We start from the raw sequence: 17,779 nt of genomic DNA on the forward strand, positions 1-17,779 counted from the left end.
AATCTTGTTTTCCAACCGTTGCCCCAAAAAGGAAAAGCTCTCAGCGCCTTTCATCCACCAGCACATTCAGAGCAACTCCTAATTGCGTCAGCCATTCTGCCATGCAACGCCTACAGAACAGTTAAATGTCTTTTGTTCAATTAACAGATGCTGGATGAGCGATTCTAGTGCCAATTGATAGGCTTATTGCTCGTGCTAAATCTTCTGCTTTGAGCAAGGGGAATCGCACTCTAATCTCCCTCTGACGTAGATGCCGAACGCCGACGATTTTCTCGGGCCTGCCGAACATGCGATACCGAATCTGATGCTCTTCTCCCGTTTCACTTGGTGAAGATCAGATTGTATCAATTCTTTTAGCATGTATACCAAGTTCATATCTTAAGCAGTCTTTGTCATGACATTCTCAGCCGAATCAAATCCCAGCCACGAGATCCAAAAGATACCAGGATCTCAACATTGATACCTAGATCTCGGCATCAAGATGGCCGCCGGAAGTCCACCAAACATTGCAGGCTGCACTCCACCGGTTCATCTCCAGAGCAATACCGATGTCGAGAATGAGCCTCAGCCGCTGTCTCGTCCCGCATCCACCAAGCTTCGCTTCCTCGCTCAAGCTCCACCACTCAAGACTACAACCACCTCGGCAGCACAGTCTGAATACGGCAGCAGACGCAGCTCTTATATAACCCCAATAGACCAGATTCTCCCGGAAGACCACATCGATCCGGACACGTTTGGCGTGGTCGAGGAGCGAGATGGCTTCTTTGACGCCTTGTTTCTCAAACACACGCCGTTGATGCCGCAAGGCTTTATAGAACGATCAAGAGCATCGCTGCCCGCTGCTTTCGATAAGGATTCACCTCTGGCAGCTAGTCGGTTTATACCAAGACAGATTCGTGGGATCAAATCGGTGCTCAGACGTATCGCCACAACTCGAACCGGCATTCGTCTGCTCAGATCCTTTACCGCCTATTTCGCAGCCTACATCCTATGCTTGATACCAGCTGTCCGAAGGTGGCTTGGTCCGACTCACTACATAATCGCCGTCTCAGTCATCCTGAACCACCCAGCCAGGAGTTTGGGTGCCCAGGTTGAAGGTGCTATCTTCACCACTATTGGGACTGCAGCTGGGATTGGGTGGGGAGTTACCGGTCTTTTACTATCTACATCGACCACTGCCGCCAGTAATGGTTACGGTGGCATTCTGGCACTTTTCCTCGCTCTGTTCATGGCTGTGGTGGCATGGACGCGTTCGTTTTATGCGAGATTCTACCAGATGGTCGTGTGCGCAGGCGTAGCAATCATCTTCACTGTCTTGGCCCAGACTCAAGGCAACATCATTGTGTGGGAGAAACTGAGAAACTATGCTGTTCCCTGGCTTTTGGGACAAGCCATTGCGCTGCTGGTGAACTGTACCATATTCCCTGATGCTGGCGCGAGACCGCTTGCTCTTGTTTTCCACAATTCATTTTCCCTCATGCTGGTCTGTACAACCTTATCGTCTCTCATGTTTACAACATATCATCGTATCTGACTTCTCAATTGTCTAGGAGGCTATCGTGATCCCACGTCCACGAGATACCAGATTCAGGCGAAGTTTAGTGCGTGCGTTTGTGGACCTATCTGCCGCCAACCGTGAGATGCATACCAGTCTCACCATTACACGATTCAAGCCGAACGATGTGAAAGACTTGAGAAATATCATGCAAGCCGTCATCCGTGCTCTGTTGGCCATGGAAACGGAGAGTGCGCTCTTCAGCGAGACCGATGATGGCCAAGTCCCTATAGTGGTCGAAGCCACTCAGATGTCTTCCTCATCTTCCAGCAGCAACGACCTTAATAACATGACCAACCAGAAGACTCCCGGCGTAATGAAAGAGTCGGATGTAACACGCACTGTGATTCGAAAACTGGCAAAGCCTACCAAGGAGATTCTCGCATGCATGAACCTTGGCTTGCAGACAAGCCAAGCCGCACTGATGGACCTGTCGGGCTACCGACAATATCTTGGCCCTCCAATGGCCGTTTCAAATGACATTGCCCCAGTTCAAGTCCGAATGAGGACTGCCAAAGCCATCTTCGACGGCGTCGAGTCGGAACTCCTCGAATCGGGCCAGCTACCCTCATCATCGATGAACGACTCAGCCGTTGTCCAGCTATTCATCTTTGCAAGACATCTTCGCGAAACTGCAACCACAATCGAGAGCCTCATGGGTAAAGTATACACCATGCAGCAATGTTCCAACTGGCCACGGCCTCACCTACCTTCATATCCACTCCACAAAGCCGTACACTGCGTCAATCCTCAGGTCACCCATGACCGAGGCGGAGCCACAGCCGGATCATACCACGTCACGTTCCTTGAAATTGCTCGTGCTCTAGAGACAATCAAGTCCCGAGAATACAAACCATTGGAGAAATACAAAGATGACATCTCCGAGACGGAATTACACGCCGAATTGACGCATCTCACGGATCCTGGTGCGCCGCCTGACATGGACACCAAGAAGAACAGTCTAGGCTACAAAATCTGGCAAGTTATGCACCTTCTCCAAGGCTACGAGAGCCGATACGCCTTTAAAGCCGTTTTAGTCACGTCCCTCCTTTCAATCCCCTCCTATCTAAGCTGGGACAAAGTCTGGTGGGACGAGTACGAGGCATGGTGGGCTGTTACCATGAGCTGGCTCCTCATCCACGCTCGTGTAGGCGGCAATGTTCAGGACTTGATTGCCAGAGCTGTCCTGGCTATACTAGGTGCCGTATGGGCTGGGATATCACATGCCGCGGGAGATGGAAACCCTTACGTAGTCGCAGTTTTTGCAACCATTTTCATGGTGCCCATGCTATATCGATTTACGCTGAGCTCACATCCGGTAGGATCTCTGTCTACAATCACTGGCGGGATTAGACTAATGTTTGTTTGTAGAGATCTGGTCTCGTTGGCTGCTTGTCTTTCACAGTCATTTCGCTCCAGCTCCAGGCCGGCAACTTGCCTTCTTCGCCAGCCCTAACCGCCGTCTATAGAGGCGTCATATTCCTCGTTGGTACGACCGCGCCCATCGTGGTGAACTGGTGTTTGTGGCCATTTGTCGCAAGACACGAACTCAGGAAATCGCTGTCTTCAATGCTATTCTTCCTAAGCATCATTTACCGAAGTAAGTATACTGCTATCTCAAGTTTGTTGCCGTATATTTAATTTATATCGTCATACTAACCTCACAGACGTCGTGGCAAAATACATTTACTTCGAGGAAGGCAAAGAGCCCACACCAGAAGACATAGTCAAATCCGAAATCCTCGAGGGCCGCATCAGAGAAGGCTTCGTACGCATCAGACAGCTCCTCGTAAGCACCGTAACTTTTCCCAGCTTTTCAAAGATGAGAATAACTAACACCAGCTCGATAGGTCATGACCCGTCATGAAGTCCGCCTTCGCAGCCCTTTCAACCCCCTTCCATACTCCGGCCTGGCAGATTCCTGCGAACGCTTCTTCGACTATCTCATCGCCGTGCGCCAATCTGCCGTCTTCTATAACCCAGACTATATCCGCGACGACCCCGTTGCCGCACAGCGCCTCCTTGGCTTCAGAAGAGATGCTGTGGCATCCATCCTAGCAAACTTATACATCTTCGCCGGGGCTCTCCGTGCCAACAGAAAAGTCCCAGTACGCACCTCTCCCAAACCCCCTTAGATTTTCACCCCAGAATCCCAATACTAACAATCTCGATCGAAAACAAACAGCGATACCTCCCCAGCGCCGCCGCAGCAAGAAGAAAGCTCCTCCTAGAAACCGCCGCCGTGGAGGATGAAATGGCCCAAACCAGCCACGAGAGCGACGTCCGATGGCACAAGAAGTGGAGCGACATATACAGCTACTCGTACAACGAGAGTCTTACGGGCTGCGTGGCCCAGCTAGAAGAGCTGGAGAAGTTCACCAAGCTCATTGTAGGCGAGCAAGGGTAATTTCCCCCTCCTCCATCCCCCCTTTTTTCTGATGTGGTTGTGATTTTAATGTTTGATAGGTTTGATGATGAATGGAAATTAGGGGAGCCGTCCGAAGATGACAGCGAAGAGAATGAAGACGAAGACGAAGAAGGTGAAGACCACGAACACGACCAGGAAGACGACGATCATGACAGTCAAGATGGACGGAATAAACAAACATAATACTTCGTTATCTGAATCCTAGACAGAATAATACCCTGAATGCAATGCCCCGTTATCCTTGCTTTACAAATATCCTATGACTTCATAATCACGCGCCTCCAACAAATATAAAAATCCATAATCAATCCCGCCACCCGGCAGACAAACATGCAAGAAAAAAAACCCCCATCTCAATTTCAATATGCGCCATTGGTCATTTCATTCAGTATATCCCGCGTAATCAGCTTCCCCTTGAGTAGCATCGCCTCCCCCATCCTTGCTCTTCTCGGCGACGGCTTCTTGTTCTCCTTGTCCTTAAACGAAGTGGGACTCGACTTCGTCGGCCGCTTTGGTGACCTTCGGGGTGTCCGCTGCGTTGCGCCAGTAAGTTGTGTGCTCAAATCTTCAAAGCAGTGGCTCTGAAGCGCATTATCCGGCAAGTGATATATCCAGTCACGATCATCCATCAGCGAGATGAATTTGCTCAGCATATTTTCATCTCCGCTTCCCTTGAGGGTGTTCATGCTTCCGACAACGAGAAGCTTCGTCTTTGCACGTGTAAACGCCACGTTGATACGTCGCCAATCCTTGAGCAAATCTCCAATATTACACGCCTCGTTGCTCCGCACCAGGCTCAACACAATGACTTCCTTGTCTCGCCCCTGAAAGCGATCTGTTGTGTGCATTTCCACGCCAGGAAAATGCTTCAGTTTATCTTTCAGGAGGTGTAACTGTGCGCGGTAGTGTGTCATGACACCAATCTCAGTGGCTGGAACGCCCACAGTGAGCAAGCTTTCGACTAGCTGCGAGACGACTTGTCCTTCAGCTGAGTTGATGATACGCTTGCCTTGAGCCTCTTCTCGGACGGAGGGACGAATTGTGTCAGTGTCAACAAATCGAACGCGAGCTTCAGCATCCAAGAGATCGTAAAGCCAGCATCGCGAAGGGGCGGGCCCGGTACAAAACGAACCAGTCGCCCCAGAACGATGTATCGTTGTTGAGTCATGATGGCGCTGTCTAAGAGACTCCATGCTGGGAATATGAAGCTTCTTCTTGCGTAAAGACTCCGTCCCACAGCGAAGCCTGCCGTTGTAGATAAGGGTGTTGCTGAGAGTCATAATGTCTTCGCACATACGGTACTGGTGTTCTAGATTGACGACGGACTGCGGGTGCGTATCAGATAGCAGCTTGAAGAGGCTGACATCTAAGCCGCCCTGCCGAGCTTCCTCATTCTTCACGACCGGAGGTAGCTGGTTATGGTCTCCCACCAAAACAAACGTCCTTGCTAGTCGAATTGGGCCGGCGCAGATGGGCAAGGTAATCTGTGATGCCTCATCTACGATGCAGTAGTCAAAAGAGCGCTCCAAGAAGACTTGGTGATTAATTCCCAAGCAAGTTGTGGCGACAATTGGGGTACCGTGCCAAGCTTCCTTAATCTCCTCAAATGTCTTCTTCGGCTGGCCCGCAAGGTGTACAAAGTCTTGAACTTCGGGATGAACCTTGGCAGGGGCACCAAGTCGGAGAATAGGGATTTTATCCGACTTGAGCTTGAGGAGGATATTGTCAACAGCAGTGTGCGTATGTGATGTCAGTAACACTGTCTTGTTTTGTGAAACAAGAGCCTTGATGATGTGAGCAATGGTAGTAGTCTTTCCGGTGCCAGGCATTCCCAGCACAAGCGCATAATCTTGCGCGCTCATGACCTTTTCGATTGCTCGTTGCTGATCGACGTTCAAGTTCTCCCCGTCTGTAACAGTGTACTGAGTTGCTACTGTTTTGAATCTAGGAGGAATCAGGTCGACAATCAAGTTGCGAATCTGCACCGCGGCCGGCACGTCATTTGCCATCATCTGGATCAAGTTGTTTCTCACAGTGGCCATGCCATTGCTGAACTCGTCCTGATCAAGGCGGTATCTAATGGGCGGCTCCTTGATTTTCCCTTGGCTTTGATCAACGGATGCGCCCTCCGGCGCAACTTCCATAATGCTGGCGAAAACCTGATTGTTGGCTTCATCAAATCCAGGCTGTCGGATCCGGGCATTGTGTAACCGTCGGTCCACCGCAACACTTATCCTCTGCTTTCGAACAGAAGTGATGTAGCCAATCGCCAAAGCATAATGGCCTTCTTCGTCTGATACGACAACCGGCTCGCCAACCGTCAACTCTGATCCGATAAACGTAAAGTTGGGCGGAGGCTCGCGCTTGATAAAGGTGTAGTGGTATCGATTAATCCGTGGATTATCCTCGTCGACCGACGCAGATCCTTCTTCAATGATGACATCAGAAAAGCAACGTGATTTTTTCTCTCGCTCAGTGCTTGTCATCGTCCAAAGTTCTCTTTTAGTCTTCTGCCCTTCTTTTTCTTCTTTTGTCAGCAGATTCTCCCACTTGATGAAAAAGTCTTGATGTTTCGGCGTTAAATGCTTTATGACCTCGTCAAACTTCTCATTCATGCCACTGGATTCTCCGTTACCATCATCTGCTAGCCGATGATAGATGAAACAGGAAGTTTTTGCATAACACTTTCCACACATGTGCTTGCTCTTCAACATGGGAGGCAGCTGGACGCTTCGCTCCCGGATATAACATGCCAGTTGATTTCGCTGCATAACCATGTGTCGAAGTTCATGTCTAATAGCTGGAATTCGCATCGTTTTGGACGTCTCCATATAGTATAAGATGCCATAAGCAATATCAATATCGTAGCGGTCTGACAATAGTAGGGTGTAGAGGGCCGTCTGCGCCATGTGGTTGCTGTTGGCATGTTTGCCAGTCTTGACCTCGAACGGTACAGTTAACACTTGGCTCTGTTTGCCATCTGTCATTGCGACTTCGACAGTTGCGTCGATATTTCCTTTCAGCCCATACATAGGCGACCAGACATGCTCCTCTACGTCAAGGAGCTTTCTAACGGCAATAGTAGCTCTATCGCCATTTCTTCCTTCGACGATGGCATCAGCCTTGATAGATATTAGCATCCAGAATACACAAAGTAGCATACTGTTCTCATCTTACTTGTGGTTGAGGAGCAACAAAGCTCCTAGCCCAGTAGCTGAGCTCCGTCATTTTTGATTGGAGATGTTCTTTCGCAGCCGCAACCCCAACTTTAATCGTATACAAATCCTCGATATGCTTCTCGATGTTTTTATCAATCAACTGGGCTAGGGAAGGGAGATCAAACTTGTTGGCGAGTAATGCTTCCTGGAAGATTTCGTGAAGCATCGTTCCGTAGACTAGAGGGGGAGAGGCTTCGCTGGTGGCCTTGACTCGATCTTGGAGAACTGCTCGTCGCATACAGCCAAAAGAATCGGCCACAACAGTTGCGGACACCAGCTGGTCAGGGTGCAGGATCAAGAGATTCTGGGCATCGTCCACAACGCACTGTCCTTTTAGTGAAAATTCCCCAATAACATGGACGTAGGAGCCAGGGTGCGCCGGTGTGTCGAACCAAGAACCTCGCAGCTGTACAGTCCGCGAAGTCTTGGAGCCGTCTGCTTGAATCAATAAGATCTAATTCGAATCAGCAGGTGTTATAACTCCGAGTAATCGTTGATCCAGCATACCTTTTCCGGACATGTGCGGTTGTATTGATCGACGTATTCACCGTCTAAGACACTGGTTACTAAATATCGCTGAATAGTCTTGATTTTCTTGTTCTGGCCTACACTTAGCATGGTTTCTTTCGGGATAGCTTCCTCACATACAGCTGTTGAGGCAGAGTTCCGCTGCTGGACCGCTTGAGTCGCAGCGTATTCAACTGCTTCAAAGTCGACATCCCCGTCAAAGACATCGTCGAACTCGTCATCCAGATCAACTTGCTTCTTGGTGGTTTTCCTTTTCGGGGATGGCTTCGCTGCCCTTTGTATCCTCCTCACTGGCACTGGCGTCTTGTTCTCTAACCGCTCCAGCAAATCATCTGCGCCGTCGAAGATGTCGTCATCGAAATCGTCAAATTCATCCACGGCTGACTTCTTCCCCAATCCCTGCTTCTCTTCTTTCTCTAGTCTCTGTGTACTTCCATTGACCGTTGTAGTAGACTCTGCCACTTGAGATGCCCGGATTGCCTGAGACGCCTGGGATGCCTGCAAGGTTTCTTCGAGCATCAAGAACTCATCATCAAGATCATCATCATCGCCGTAGTCCGAGATATTTGGACTTGGCAATCGGCGTCTTGAGTTTCTCGACGGGGAGTTGTTCTTCTGGGGTGCAGCTTGTCTCTTCTTAAGAGATGGTGAATCCATTGCGCCAATATCAGTGTCTTCATCCGGGTTCTGGTCGTGAATACTACTCGTGACTGAGTCCAGCAATGCTGTGACGAGAGACGACTTGGACGCAGCCTCTAGCTCTCGCTGACCAGTGCTACTCTGGCTGCCAGACTTGGACTTTTCAACCCTCCTCCTCTTGGGCCAACTGAACCCACAGCTAGCGGCCCGGCGCAGGTCCCCCTGGTCCACCTGCGCAGTCTGATTTTTGTACGGTCTCGGAGATGATGATACCATCAACTGAGCCAGGATGGGATTCGTCACACCAGTGACGGCAGACTGTCCCTCTGGCCCGTTCAGCGAATAGCGATCCCACAGTTCCAGAGTCGGGTCTGGGTGAGGCACCTTCAACGCTTTGGCGAGTTTCTTGACATTGACCGTCGGCGTCGTAATTCTCTCGGTGGGGGGCGAAGAGATCGGCGAAGAGCTCCTGGCTCTCTTTCTGCCTTTGCGGGGCATCATCGGCGAAATGGTGGCGAATGCATTCGGATCCTGCTTGTTATTCCACAGCAGCTTTTCGCTGGGAGAAGCGTTGGTATCCTCCTCGACTTGGCTGCATGGCTCGAGGAGGTCGCTCCAGTTCAACCGAGTCACCGGAGTGGCACTATTTCCAATCATCCTCAAGTTGGAGGGCGTTTCTGTGTTGGACGCTGAGGTTGAGCCAGTGCCCCTCCCATCTACGCCCTGGTTTGCTGGAGACCCATCCTTCGAGTCCTGGTAAAGAAATTTGTTGAGCTTTTTCTTCGTCACTTCGGAGATGGGAATCAGATTCTTCGAGTTGGGGGCCTGCAAATTGTTTGGGTGGCTGTGAGACCGCTGCCAAGGTGAGCGTTGCTGCAGCGCATGTAAGCAACCTATCATAACAAAACATCAAAAGTAAACATACTCTCGGTAGCCCAATCCGCTCAGAATACGACTTCTGGAGCGGCATGTTTGGCGAGACTGTAACTAGAGCCTTACATTGAGAGGCGTCTAGTCGTGCATTGTCCGTCTCTCGCAAAATTTAGACGCTTGGGAGTGACAATCCGCTGCACAATTACAAGGGCAGAGTGTCTGAGCGCGCCATGAAACGCGTCGCGGCGCCATTACTGTAGAAACATGAAGCTTAATGACACGGTCACGTGGGTGGGCTTATCGATAAAGCTGTAGGTCCCTTGCAATGTCTTGCGTCACAGTGCTTCAACGGCTTCATATGTGGCTCGATAGCTCGCATTCGCGGGGTTGCAGCTTACAAGACATTGAATTCCATTTTCACATTGCCTTGTTGATTAAATAAACAGAAACAGAGACATTGAGACTATCATGGATGATTCAGGAGGCAACAGCAGCAATGGCGGCGACGGCGGCAACCGGAATCCCGACTTCAAGAACATGAGCCGGTCCGAGTACATCCGCAATGCCAGAGCAGCCATGGAGGAGCGTCGCCAGCGAGCCATAACGAACCGCCAGCAATTCGAGCCTCAGATCCACGAGCAGATTCAACGCCTCTTCCAGAACTATGAAGCCCCATTCTATGCGCAGTTCCGTGGCTTCGGAAAGGCCCAGACGCTGGCGCTGGCAGAGTCAACCGTGGTCTCGCTGGCCGCCGTGAACAACCGGCCCTTTGAGGACTCGGAAACCCAAGCTCTCACGGAGCACTTCCTGTCTAGCGTGCACAACTTGCTTGCGTGGAAATGGGCCATGACGGGGTTTGCAGCGTACATGACGTACCGAGGCCGCAGGATATGGCGGTTCCCCTTCTTCACTCCCGAGTTCAAGCGCTTCAGCCCCATCGGAGGCAGCCCGGGCCTCAAGTTCATGTGGCACAGCGCCCGCTTTGCCGCCTACTACGGAACTCTGTGGGTTCTCGGAGAGCCAGTCTTCCAGGGCGCAAACTTTATGCGGCAGCGTTCAGAGATGGAGCGCGATCCAAGGCTGCGATCGCTCTTGCATGACGGAAAGTCTCAAGGCGCAACTTTGCTAGGAGGCAACCCAGACCACCGCGAGCAGATCAACGATACGTGGGAATCAGCGGCGCAGCAGGAGAACGTGAGTCAATATAGAGAGCCTGAACAACAGAGCCAGAGCACTCCAGCACAGTCCTCTTGGACCTCGTATCGCAATCCCACTCCATCACCACAGCCCCCGCAGCGATCCGATTCATGGGACTCTCATATATCAGATGACTTTGACGATGCTTCACCCGTCGCTCCCTCATCGAGAAATAGCTCAGACACTTCAAACATCAGCAGCGGATCAGCATGGGACCGGATCCGCCAGCAAGCGCAATACCAGCCATCCGCCCAGCAAGACCGAAAGACGTGGGAAAAGCCCCAATCCGGAGGCGGCTGGGGCTCAGAGGCCGACTCAAGCGCCCAAGTCTCCCGGGACAGCTATTCTTTTTCCAAGGCTGACGAGGAAAGGGGCCAGGCCAGGGAGCAGGCGCAGCGGGAGTTTGACCGTCTTCTGGAGAGGGAGCGTGGCGGCGCAGATCAGGAGAGAAGCTCATGGAGCAGGAAGTAGGAAGCTGTCAATTGGGCATGTTCCTATTTCCAAATCCATCATGTATTATATGTCTGTTTTATTAGAGGTACACATCTCAAACAATGGAGTATTTAATTCCTTGATTTACACCATCGGGACAGATGAAAATGATTGTAGCATTAAAGCCAACAGAGGAGATATACAGCTTGATAGCAAGATGTATAATGTGCAAGATATATGCTTCGAGACTAACGGAAAAAGGTCCAGATATATTACCAGATAGACCAAATGAAACAAGCCCCAACGGTACAGTCATGCACAAACACCCAGTGTCAGCCGCAATCAAGACAACTACTCTAAGCCTTTACCTCATCTTTCACCTCCACCGGCTCTATCTCATCGCCCTTCTGCTCTACCTTCGCCTCCAAGATGCTCTCCCCAGCCGTGTTCGCCGCAATGGTTTCTTCCTTCACAGGCTCATCTGACTTTGCGATTTCCTCTGGCTTCTCAGGTTCTGCAGTCTCCTTGGTCTCCTCAGGTTCCTCGACCTTTTCAGGCTCTTTGGCGCTTTCGAGGACCTTGGTTTCTTCGGGTTCAGCCACAGGCTCCGGCACCACAGGCTCTGGCGCCAGCACCGTCTCAGATGCTGCAGGCTCTGCGGATTCCTTGGGGACTTCCGATTCTACCGGCTGCACAGGAGGCTCTGGTTCCTTCTCCTCTTCCGCTTTAGGCTTTTCTGATTCAGCGGGCTTCTCATTCTCTGTTGGCTGTGGTAGTAGCTTTTCTGATTCCACTACGGTTTCAGAAGCTTCCTTTGAAGGGGGCTCAAGAGAATCAGAGGCAACATGAACACCACCATGTTCAGGATCAATGTTCCAAATTGTCTGTGGCAGGGAAATAGAGAGTGAAGCAGGCGTGGCTTCCTTCGTCGCAGCCGCGGCGGGAGCTGGAGCCGAGCTCTGGGTTGGGGCACGGCGCTGCGGTCCTCTAGCCCGACTTTTTCTAGCATCGGACAGCGGAACCTTCTCCTTTTCCTCTGCAGGTTCGGGCTTCTCCGCCTCTTCCTTCTTTGAAGGCTGAGGCCCAAGCTGCAGGCGCTTGTTCAGGTCGCTCATGAATCCAGCTTGCAAAGCGGCGATCTTGCCACCGGCAGGGCGAGATGGAACTGGAGGCTTCGGCTTGGGGGCGTCCCCGTCCTTTGAGTCACCCGAAGCCTTCTTTACGGGCCTAATAGGTATCACCGGCTTGGCCGCATCTTCACTGGCAGCCCCAACTTGTGGCCTTGACTTTGGCCGTTCAGGAACGGCAGGCTTGTGTGATAGCAATTCAGTCAACTTCTTGGAGGGTCGAGCGGGGACTTCAGGCTTCTTCTCATCCTTTGGCTTTTCCTCAACCTCGGCCTCATACATTAGACTCTCTGGAGCGTCTTCCCACACATCCTTGCTTGGAAACCGGTTCGGTTTACCAGTCTTCAGATGGGGTTGGTGATCCACCCAAGACGGGGGCTTGTGTTCCAGAATGGGCAAGAAGTTGTGCTTTTTCCCATTTGCCTCTTTCTCCGCGAGCTGTTCTTGCTGCAAGGCGAACATCTGCGCCGGAGTCATAGGACGGTTTTCATGGTGCGCCGACGACTTCCTTCGCTGCTGGTCTTCCTCCGTCTCCTCTTCCGCATTATCAGGGGTTGATACCTCGGCCGTGTAATGAACGCTGGTTGGCGCATCCTCCCAAACGTCTTTACTGGGGAAGTAATGGCGTGCTTTGGATCCGTCTTTGCTCTGACGCTTCTCTTCTTCCTCCTTCTTTGCGGCCTCATCAGGGAACAGAGGCTCGTACTCTCGCACATCTTCCAGTGGAGTATGGTCAAAGTCGTTGAGAGAGAGAGAGTTGTAGATACTCGTCGGGCGGCTGCTTGGGCGACTAGTCGGGCGGCTTGTGCCATCATACGAGCTGCTATTGCGGTCAAGGTGTGGGCGAATGGCCGGATGCTGTGCAGGTCGCTGAACATCCTTCTCGATCTCGTCCGCAGCAAGGATTGGCGCTTCAAAATCATGCCCGTGGGTCTCAACGGGGCTCTCGGCACCATAAGAGTATTGCTCTGGATGCTTAGGATCGTCTACATGGATGGGCTTATCTTCAGACGCTCCGGGGTCTTCCAGCGGAGCACCTCCGTCTAACACAATAGAGACAGGGCGCGGAGTGGCCATACGGCTGGCATACTCCTCATGAGCTTGGAACGCAACCTCGTCATGGGGGGTTCCCTCATATTCATTGAAATCTACACTTATACATTAGCCAAAACTCATGATAGTCTACAAAGAAAGCAAGTCTACACCAACCTATGCCAGATCTACGCTTGGCTGTTTCTCGAACCAGCTTGTTGAGATCATTGCTGCTCATGGCAAAGTCATTCTGGCGATCGTGCAGCGGAGTGTGATGCTCTCTCTGCAACAATTCGGGATGCTTCTTGTAGTAGGCCTTGTCAAGCTCGTCTTGCGACTCGACACCATGGCCGTGCATTCCGTAGCTTCCAGGGGGGAGGCCACGGGAGCTGTGCTTGCGAGTATGATGCTTGCCGTTTCCGTCCGAGGTCGGGGCAGGCGATGGTGCTTGGACGTCTCCCAGATGGGGATTCATGGGAACTCGCTGGCCAATTTCGGGGATACCATGCTCGTCATCTAGCTGGTGATCTTGCTCGCTGGTGGTGGAGAAGCTTGTGCTAGACTTTTTCTTCAGGCCATTTCGGGAGACCGATCGTCCCTCAAGGTGTCCAGGCTTTCCAATGCCAAAGGAGGCTGCCTTGTCCGAATCAGTACGAGTGACGGTCATGAGTCGCTCTTTAGCACTCGAAGCTGGCAAGGACGGCTTGGGGGCGTGCAGCTTGAGGTCCTGGGCGACGGAGCGAGTCTGTTCTGCGTCCTCAGTGCCCTCTCCCTGAAGCTCAGAGGTGATGACGCTGTATTCCAGGCCTTCTTCGCCAACAGAGGGCATCGCCACGCTCTCGTGGTGATCAAGAATCCCGTCATTGCCGTCACTTGGGCTGAACTGAGCCGCAAGAGGGCTTATGAGGCCATCGGCAAAAGGCGACTGGGCGAATCGATCGGGGTTGGGAGACTTTGAGCGGTCAATGCGCTTGTTGGTCGGTCGCGGCGGCACCAGAGGAGTAGAGGTGGCGGCCAAGAGGTCCTTGGCCGGGCTCTTGGACGGACGAGGAGGGATGACTGGTTGCTGCATCGTCGGTGCCGTCATAGTGTGCAGATCATTTAAAGATGTAGATGCGGAACGAAGTCGGAAGGGGGGAAAGATATGTCAATTGTTGTATTATTTTTTTTATGCGATTTAAATATTCAAGCGAGGTTTCGATTCAAAAGTTGTTCTGGAGAGTTGCCACGAAGGCGTCAGCTTTGACCCTTTTCACAGCACGAGCGAAGGCAGAGGTGGGATGTCACAGGACTAAGGCTGCAACACAAAGGGGCCTGAAGCGAAACCCAACGAGCCCATTGAGGGCCGTCTTTGGGCTGTGGCAACAAGCAGCCCCTCACACGATGCCAATTAATTGCATGCAGACAATTAATTACTGGGCAACGAGCCGCCGCGGTCGAGCCAGTCATCCTGACTGTGTTGTCTGGTCTGGCTTGCATGGCCACAGAGGTGTCACTGGCAAGGGGCCCAACTTACCAATTGCGGTTGTCTCGGGGAATCGCTACAGAATTCCTCGGGATGCTATACTGTAACTATAGCAGTGTATCGGATTCTAGCAACAGGAAAAAAGACAGATGTCGATACGATATGTTGGGATTGATCAGAGTCTGCGATGCTGCCCTGGGCAAGGTGCCTTGAACAGCTTATCTATACCAGCGCCGCGATTGGGGAGGCCTGTGCGCTAATTCTGGCAACCGATAGCGCATCGCACATGTGCCGGGTCCGCACTGTATTCCCAGCTCGTAATTGGTGAGTCACCCCGCCTCGAGCAGCCGGACTCACCGTGTGGTGTCGCCGTCAGCCGCACCGTAATCCCACAACCCCTCTACGCCACCACACGACTTGAGCCACGGTTAAAGCAAGAAACGAGACAGGGCGCTGGTTGACAGATGTGACTCGTTCAGCTCGGCTGGTTTGTTTATCAACAGACACTGCGTGATTTGATAAGTACTGCAGTGGTGTGTGTAGGTGCTGTATCTAGTCGGGTACATTAAATCGACGCAATATCTGTGTACAGTATACTGGCCCTTTCACTCCTCAGCTTCGTCCAGAGCTCATCGCTTGCAATCGTCTCTCATCCCTGATTGCGTCACTAGTAGCTCAGCAACCCCACCACCGAGATCACTTGCTCGGCCAGAAATCAAATCGGCTGACCTGTAAAACTAATGCTAATGCGCTACAGACGACTAAAGCTGTCTGGATTCCGTCAAACAGCATCAATCACCAACTCACCGCCAGTAAAGCCGCCAAGTGCTCAATCGACGACTCTGTTGGGCTGCCTCTCGATTGGTCGGGCCGTGTGCCGTGTGCGTTGCTCTGCATATATGCACCCTTAAACGACAGCACGCTCTAATAGACAGATCCTACCGTCCAAACTGAAGGATTGAGCCGACATCTGAGCCTGGAGCTGCAGGTGATTCAGCCTGCAGCGCTCCAATGATGCGATGCCCTTACATGTGCCGTAGAGCTGTAAATGGCTGAGCGGCTGGCTGTAGTATGAAATCATACCCCTGTGCAGAATATGCGACGTGGCGCCGTCACACCATACATGTATGTATTTCTGCTTGGATAATACCGGAGTATTACAGGTACCTATTTTCTTCCGCATTCCAAACCTGTTTGTTTCCTCGGAACTTCACTCTGTGGGCTCGTACTACAGTCAGACGCCACAGTCGCTCAACGAGCCATAATTGGCATTGGCTGATGAGATCGAGATGCGCCAAACTTTGGTGGAGCAAGCAAAATTCTGCAATACCCTCACCAATTATAATACATGCAATCGACTGTCTAGTCTTGCTTGGTCAAATAATAAGTTTTCAGTGCCATACTAGTTTTAACCGCCGGACTGGTCGTCGGTTCGCGCGTGGAAGCGCGTCTTTAAGTGCCTAGTAAAACCACCTTGATGATAGATGTCCTGGATTAGGATGAAGCCGTCAAGTTCAAGAGTCAACGCTCTTAATCAGGATGTTACGAGATGTTGCTGAGGAAAAGAAAGAGATATATTCCCCTTTCTTTTCAATTACGATTACTATTCACCAGATCGAGGCTCTGCACAATACCAGACACTTGACTCTAATTTCTCACATGTCAATACATGTCAGTCGGGGTAACACAAGTAGAAACAAAATGGGATGCTACGCCAAAGACACAAACCCATGCAACGCAAAAGTTCAGCAACGCTCCCAATGGAAAGCATCTTCATACACAAAAGTCAGAGCCCAATGGATCGTATACGAGGCAAAAACAAACAGCAGTAACAGCATTTAGAAACTCTATTCCACTAAACACAACCATGTTAAGAAATGCGCAACGGCAACTGTCGAAATCAAACCATAGGCCATGAGGCCTCATTCCCGACGCCGAAATCCCTTTGGGTACAAAGGCCCACTAACAACCCCATGCAAGCGGTCAGAAGTAATACATGCAAAAAAAAAAGACATCATCTCGTTTAGCCGCTTGCAAAATTTTTGTCCAAGTTCCAAGCCTCGTCACTACGCCCAGTTCATTCTGAATCATGCGTCGTTTGATGCAGTAAAACATGTCGTTAACGTGTGCCCCTTCTTCTCACCCCTTTTTCCTCCCCACCGCAGATATCACGCAGCAAGGATCTTAGACAATCATTTGGGCAATGCCCGCACCGCCAAGAGTTTTGCTTCCAATAAAGGCCTGGCCCTTGAGTCCAGCAAGACCATAGCAGATGGCCGTCAGCAGCAGGAAAACTGCCGCAGCAATCAAGCTCGAGCTCACAATAATGGTGCTAAGAAATTGGACAATGGCCATGGTGCCATAGGTGGCTGCTCGGATGTAGTTGGAGCTGACCTTGCGGATGAGTTCGTCGAACTTGGCGGACGTCGGGCAGATTCTGAGCAGCAGTGGCACCTCAATAAACAAGATGATGAGGGATGAGGCCCTGAAAATGCGATTAGCCGACTGTATTGGCTCGACAGGCCTTGATGACTTACAGAGCAAAGGCGCAGAAAATAATCAGGAGGGCATATTTAGAGAAGAGCGTAAAGATGTTGGACAGCCCGGTCGCGAAGCAGAGAATCATGGACAGGATTCCGAGCCTGTGAAGTCGAATTCAGGTTAGAAAAACGTTCCTCCAAAGAACTAGCATATGTTGTGCCGCTTCGAATCGAGAGACTCGTTCAAGTATCCGTCTCGCAGCTGGCGCATTCGAGAACTTACCATTGTCCGTAGATACCTGTCACTGTGGTCAGCATTGATGCGGTCCAAGCCTCAACTTGTTTCCGGGATGCGCAAAGACGACGTACTGAAATTTCGGGTCTGGAACTCCTCCTTGAGCGTCATTTTGGCGGATTATCGACGAAGCTGTCCAGCAGCCAGCAAAACGGTGTATAGGAATGGGAAGCGATTTGTTCGCGATGCGCGCAATGGCCCTGCAAGCGAGACGGCGGTTCAGAGATGGCGATGAGACGGTGAGAGCTTGCGCGACGTGGCCTGAGACGAGATTCTGGGCGCTCTGGTGAATGCGGTTGTCGATGGCAAGGAGGACAAAGGTGGAATGTCGACGTTGTCCAAGGGACGAGGGTGACGAGCCTCTTCTGGCCAGGTTGATTTAGTACCCGTTGCGGTATAGCGGCCGAAGGAATGGAGGAACGAGCGAGTCGGTACGGGTGGCACCAGTAGAGAGTACGAGCGGCCCTGCAGGTGAGACGCAGGGCTATGCGGGAAAGGAGACGGCGTGGT

General features: G+C 51.5%; 5 protein-coding genes across 5 annotated transcripts; 2 read left to right on the forward strand and 3 right to left on the reverse strand.

Moving 5' to 3' along the window:
- Positions 1-481: 481 nt before the first annotated feature.
- Positions 482-3,962, forward strand: TRIVIDRAFT_44709 (uncharacterized protein; the record flags this gene model as incomplete). Its single annotated transcript, XM_014096939.1, has 8 exons — positions 482-1,483; positions 1,551-1,787; positions 1,881-2,351; positions 2,508-2,873; positions 2,927-3,155; positions 3,223-3,344; positions 3,406-3,663; positions 3,741-3,962. The coding sequence occupies 8 exons, from the start codon at positions 482-484 to the stop codon at positions 3,960-3,962; spliced, it is 2,907 nt and encodes a 968-aa protein (XP_013952414.1).
- A 380-nt stretch (positions 3,963-4,342) lies between these two features.
- TRIVIDRAFT_159356 (uncharacterized protein) lies at positions 4,343-9,338 on the reverse strand (the record flags this gene model as incomplete). Its single annotated transcript, XM_014096940.1, has 7 exons — positions 4,343-5,430; positions 5,563-7,105; positions 7,161-7,478; positions 7,709-7,795; positions 7,880-9,026; positions 9,108-9,241; positions 9,294-9,338. The coding sequence occupies 7 exons, from the start codon at positions 9,336-9,338 to the stop codon at positions 4,343-4,345; spliced, it is 4,362 nt and encodes a 1,453-aa protein (XP_013952415.1).
- Positions 9,339-9,814: 476 nt separating this feature from the next.
- TRIVIDRAFT_4983 (uncharacterized protein) lies at positions 9,815-10,885 on the forward strand (the record flags this gene model as incomplete). The annotated part of the gene is made up of 1 exon (XM_014096536.1): positions 9,815-10,885. A coding segment is annotated over one exon (1,071 nt), but the record flags the coding sequence as incomplete, so codon positions are not given.
- Positions 10,886-11,120: 235 nt separating this feature from the next.
- On the reverse strand, positions 11,121-14,628 carry TRIVIDRAFT_173058 (uncharacterized protein; the record flags this gene model as incomplete). Its single annotated transcript, XM_014096941.1, has 3 exons — positions 11,121-13,145; positions 13,207-14,243; positions 14,546-14,628. The coding sequence occupies 2 exons, from the start codon at positions 14,114-14,116 to the stop codon at positions 11,227-11,229; spliced, it is 2,829 nt and encodes a 942-aa protein (XP_013952416.1).
- Positions 14,629-16,324: 1,696 nt separating this feature from the next.
- TRIVIDRAFT_89254 (uncharacterized protein) lies at positions 16,325-17,664 on the reverse strand (the record flags this gene model as incomplete). The annotated part of the gene is made up of 4 exons (XM_014096942.1): positions 16,325-16,979; positions 17,032-17,136; positions 17,258-17,273; positions 17,344-17,664. 4 exons carry the CDS (start codon positions 17,378-17,380, stop codon positions 16,679-16,681), a joined length of 459 nt encoding a protein of 152 aa, XP_013952417.1.
- Between the last annotated feature and the right edge of the window lie 115 nt (positions 17,665-17,779).

The sequence above is a fragment of the Trichoderma virens genome, assembly GCF_000170995.1.
Source record: "Trichoderma virens Gv29-8 chromosome Unknown TRIVIscaffold_87, whole genome shotgun sequence".
Classification (NCBI taxonomy): Eukaryota; Fungi; Ascomycota; class Sordariomycetes; order Hypocreales; family Hypocreaceae; genus Trichoderma; species Trichoderma virens.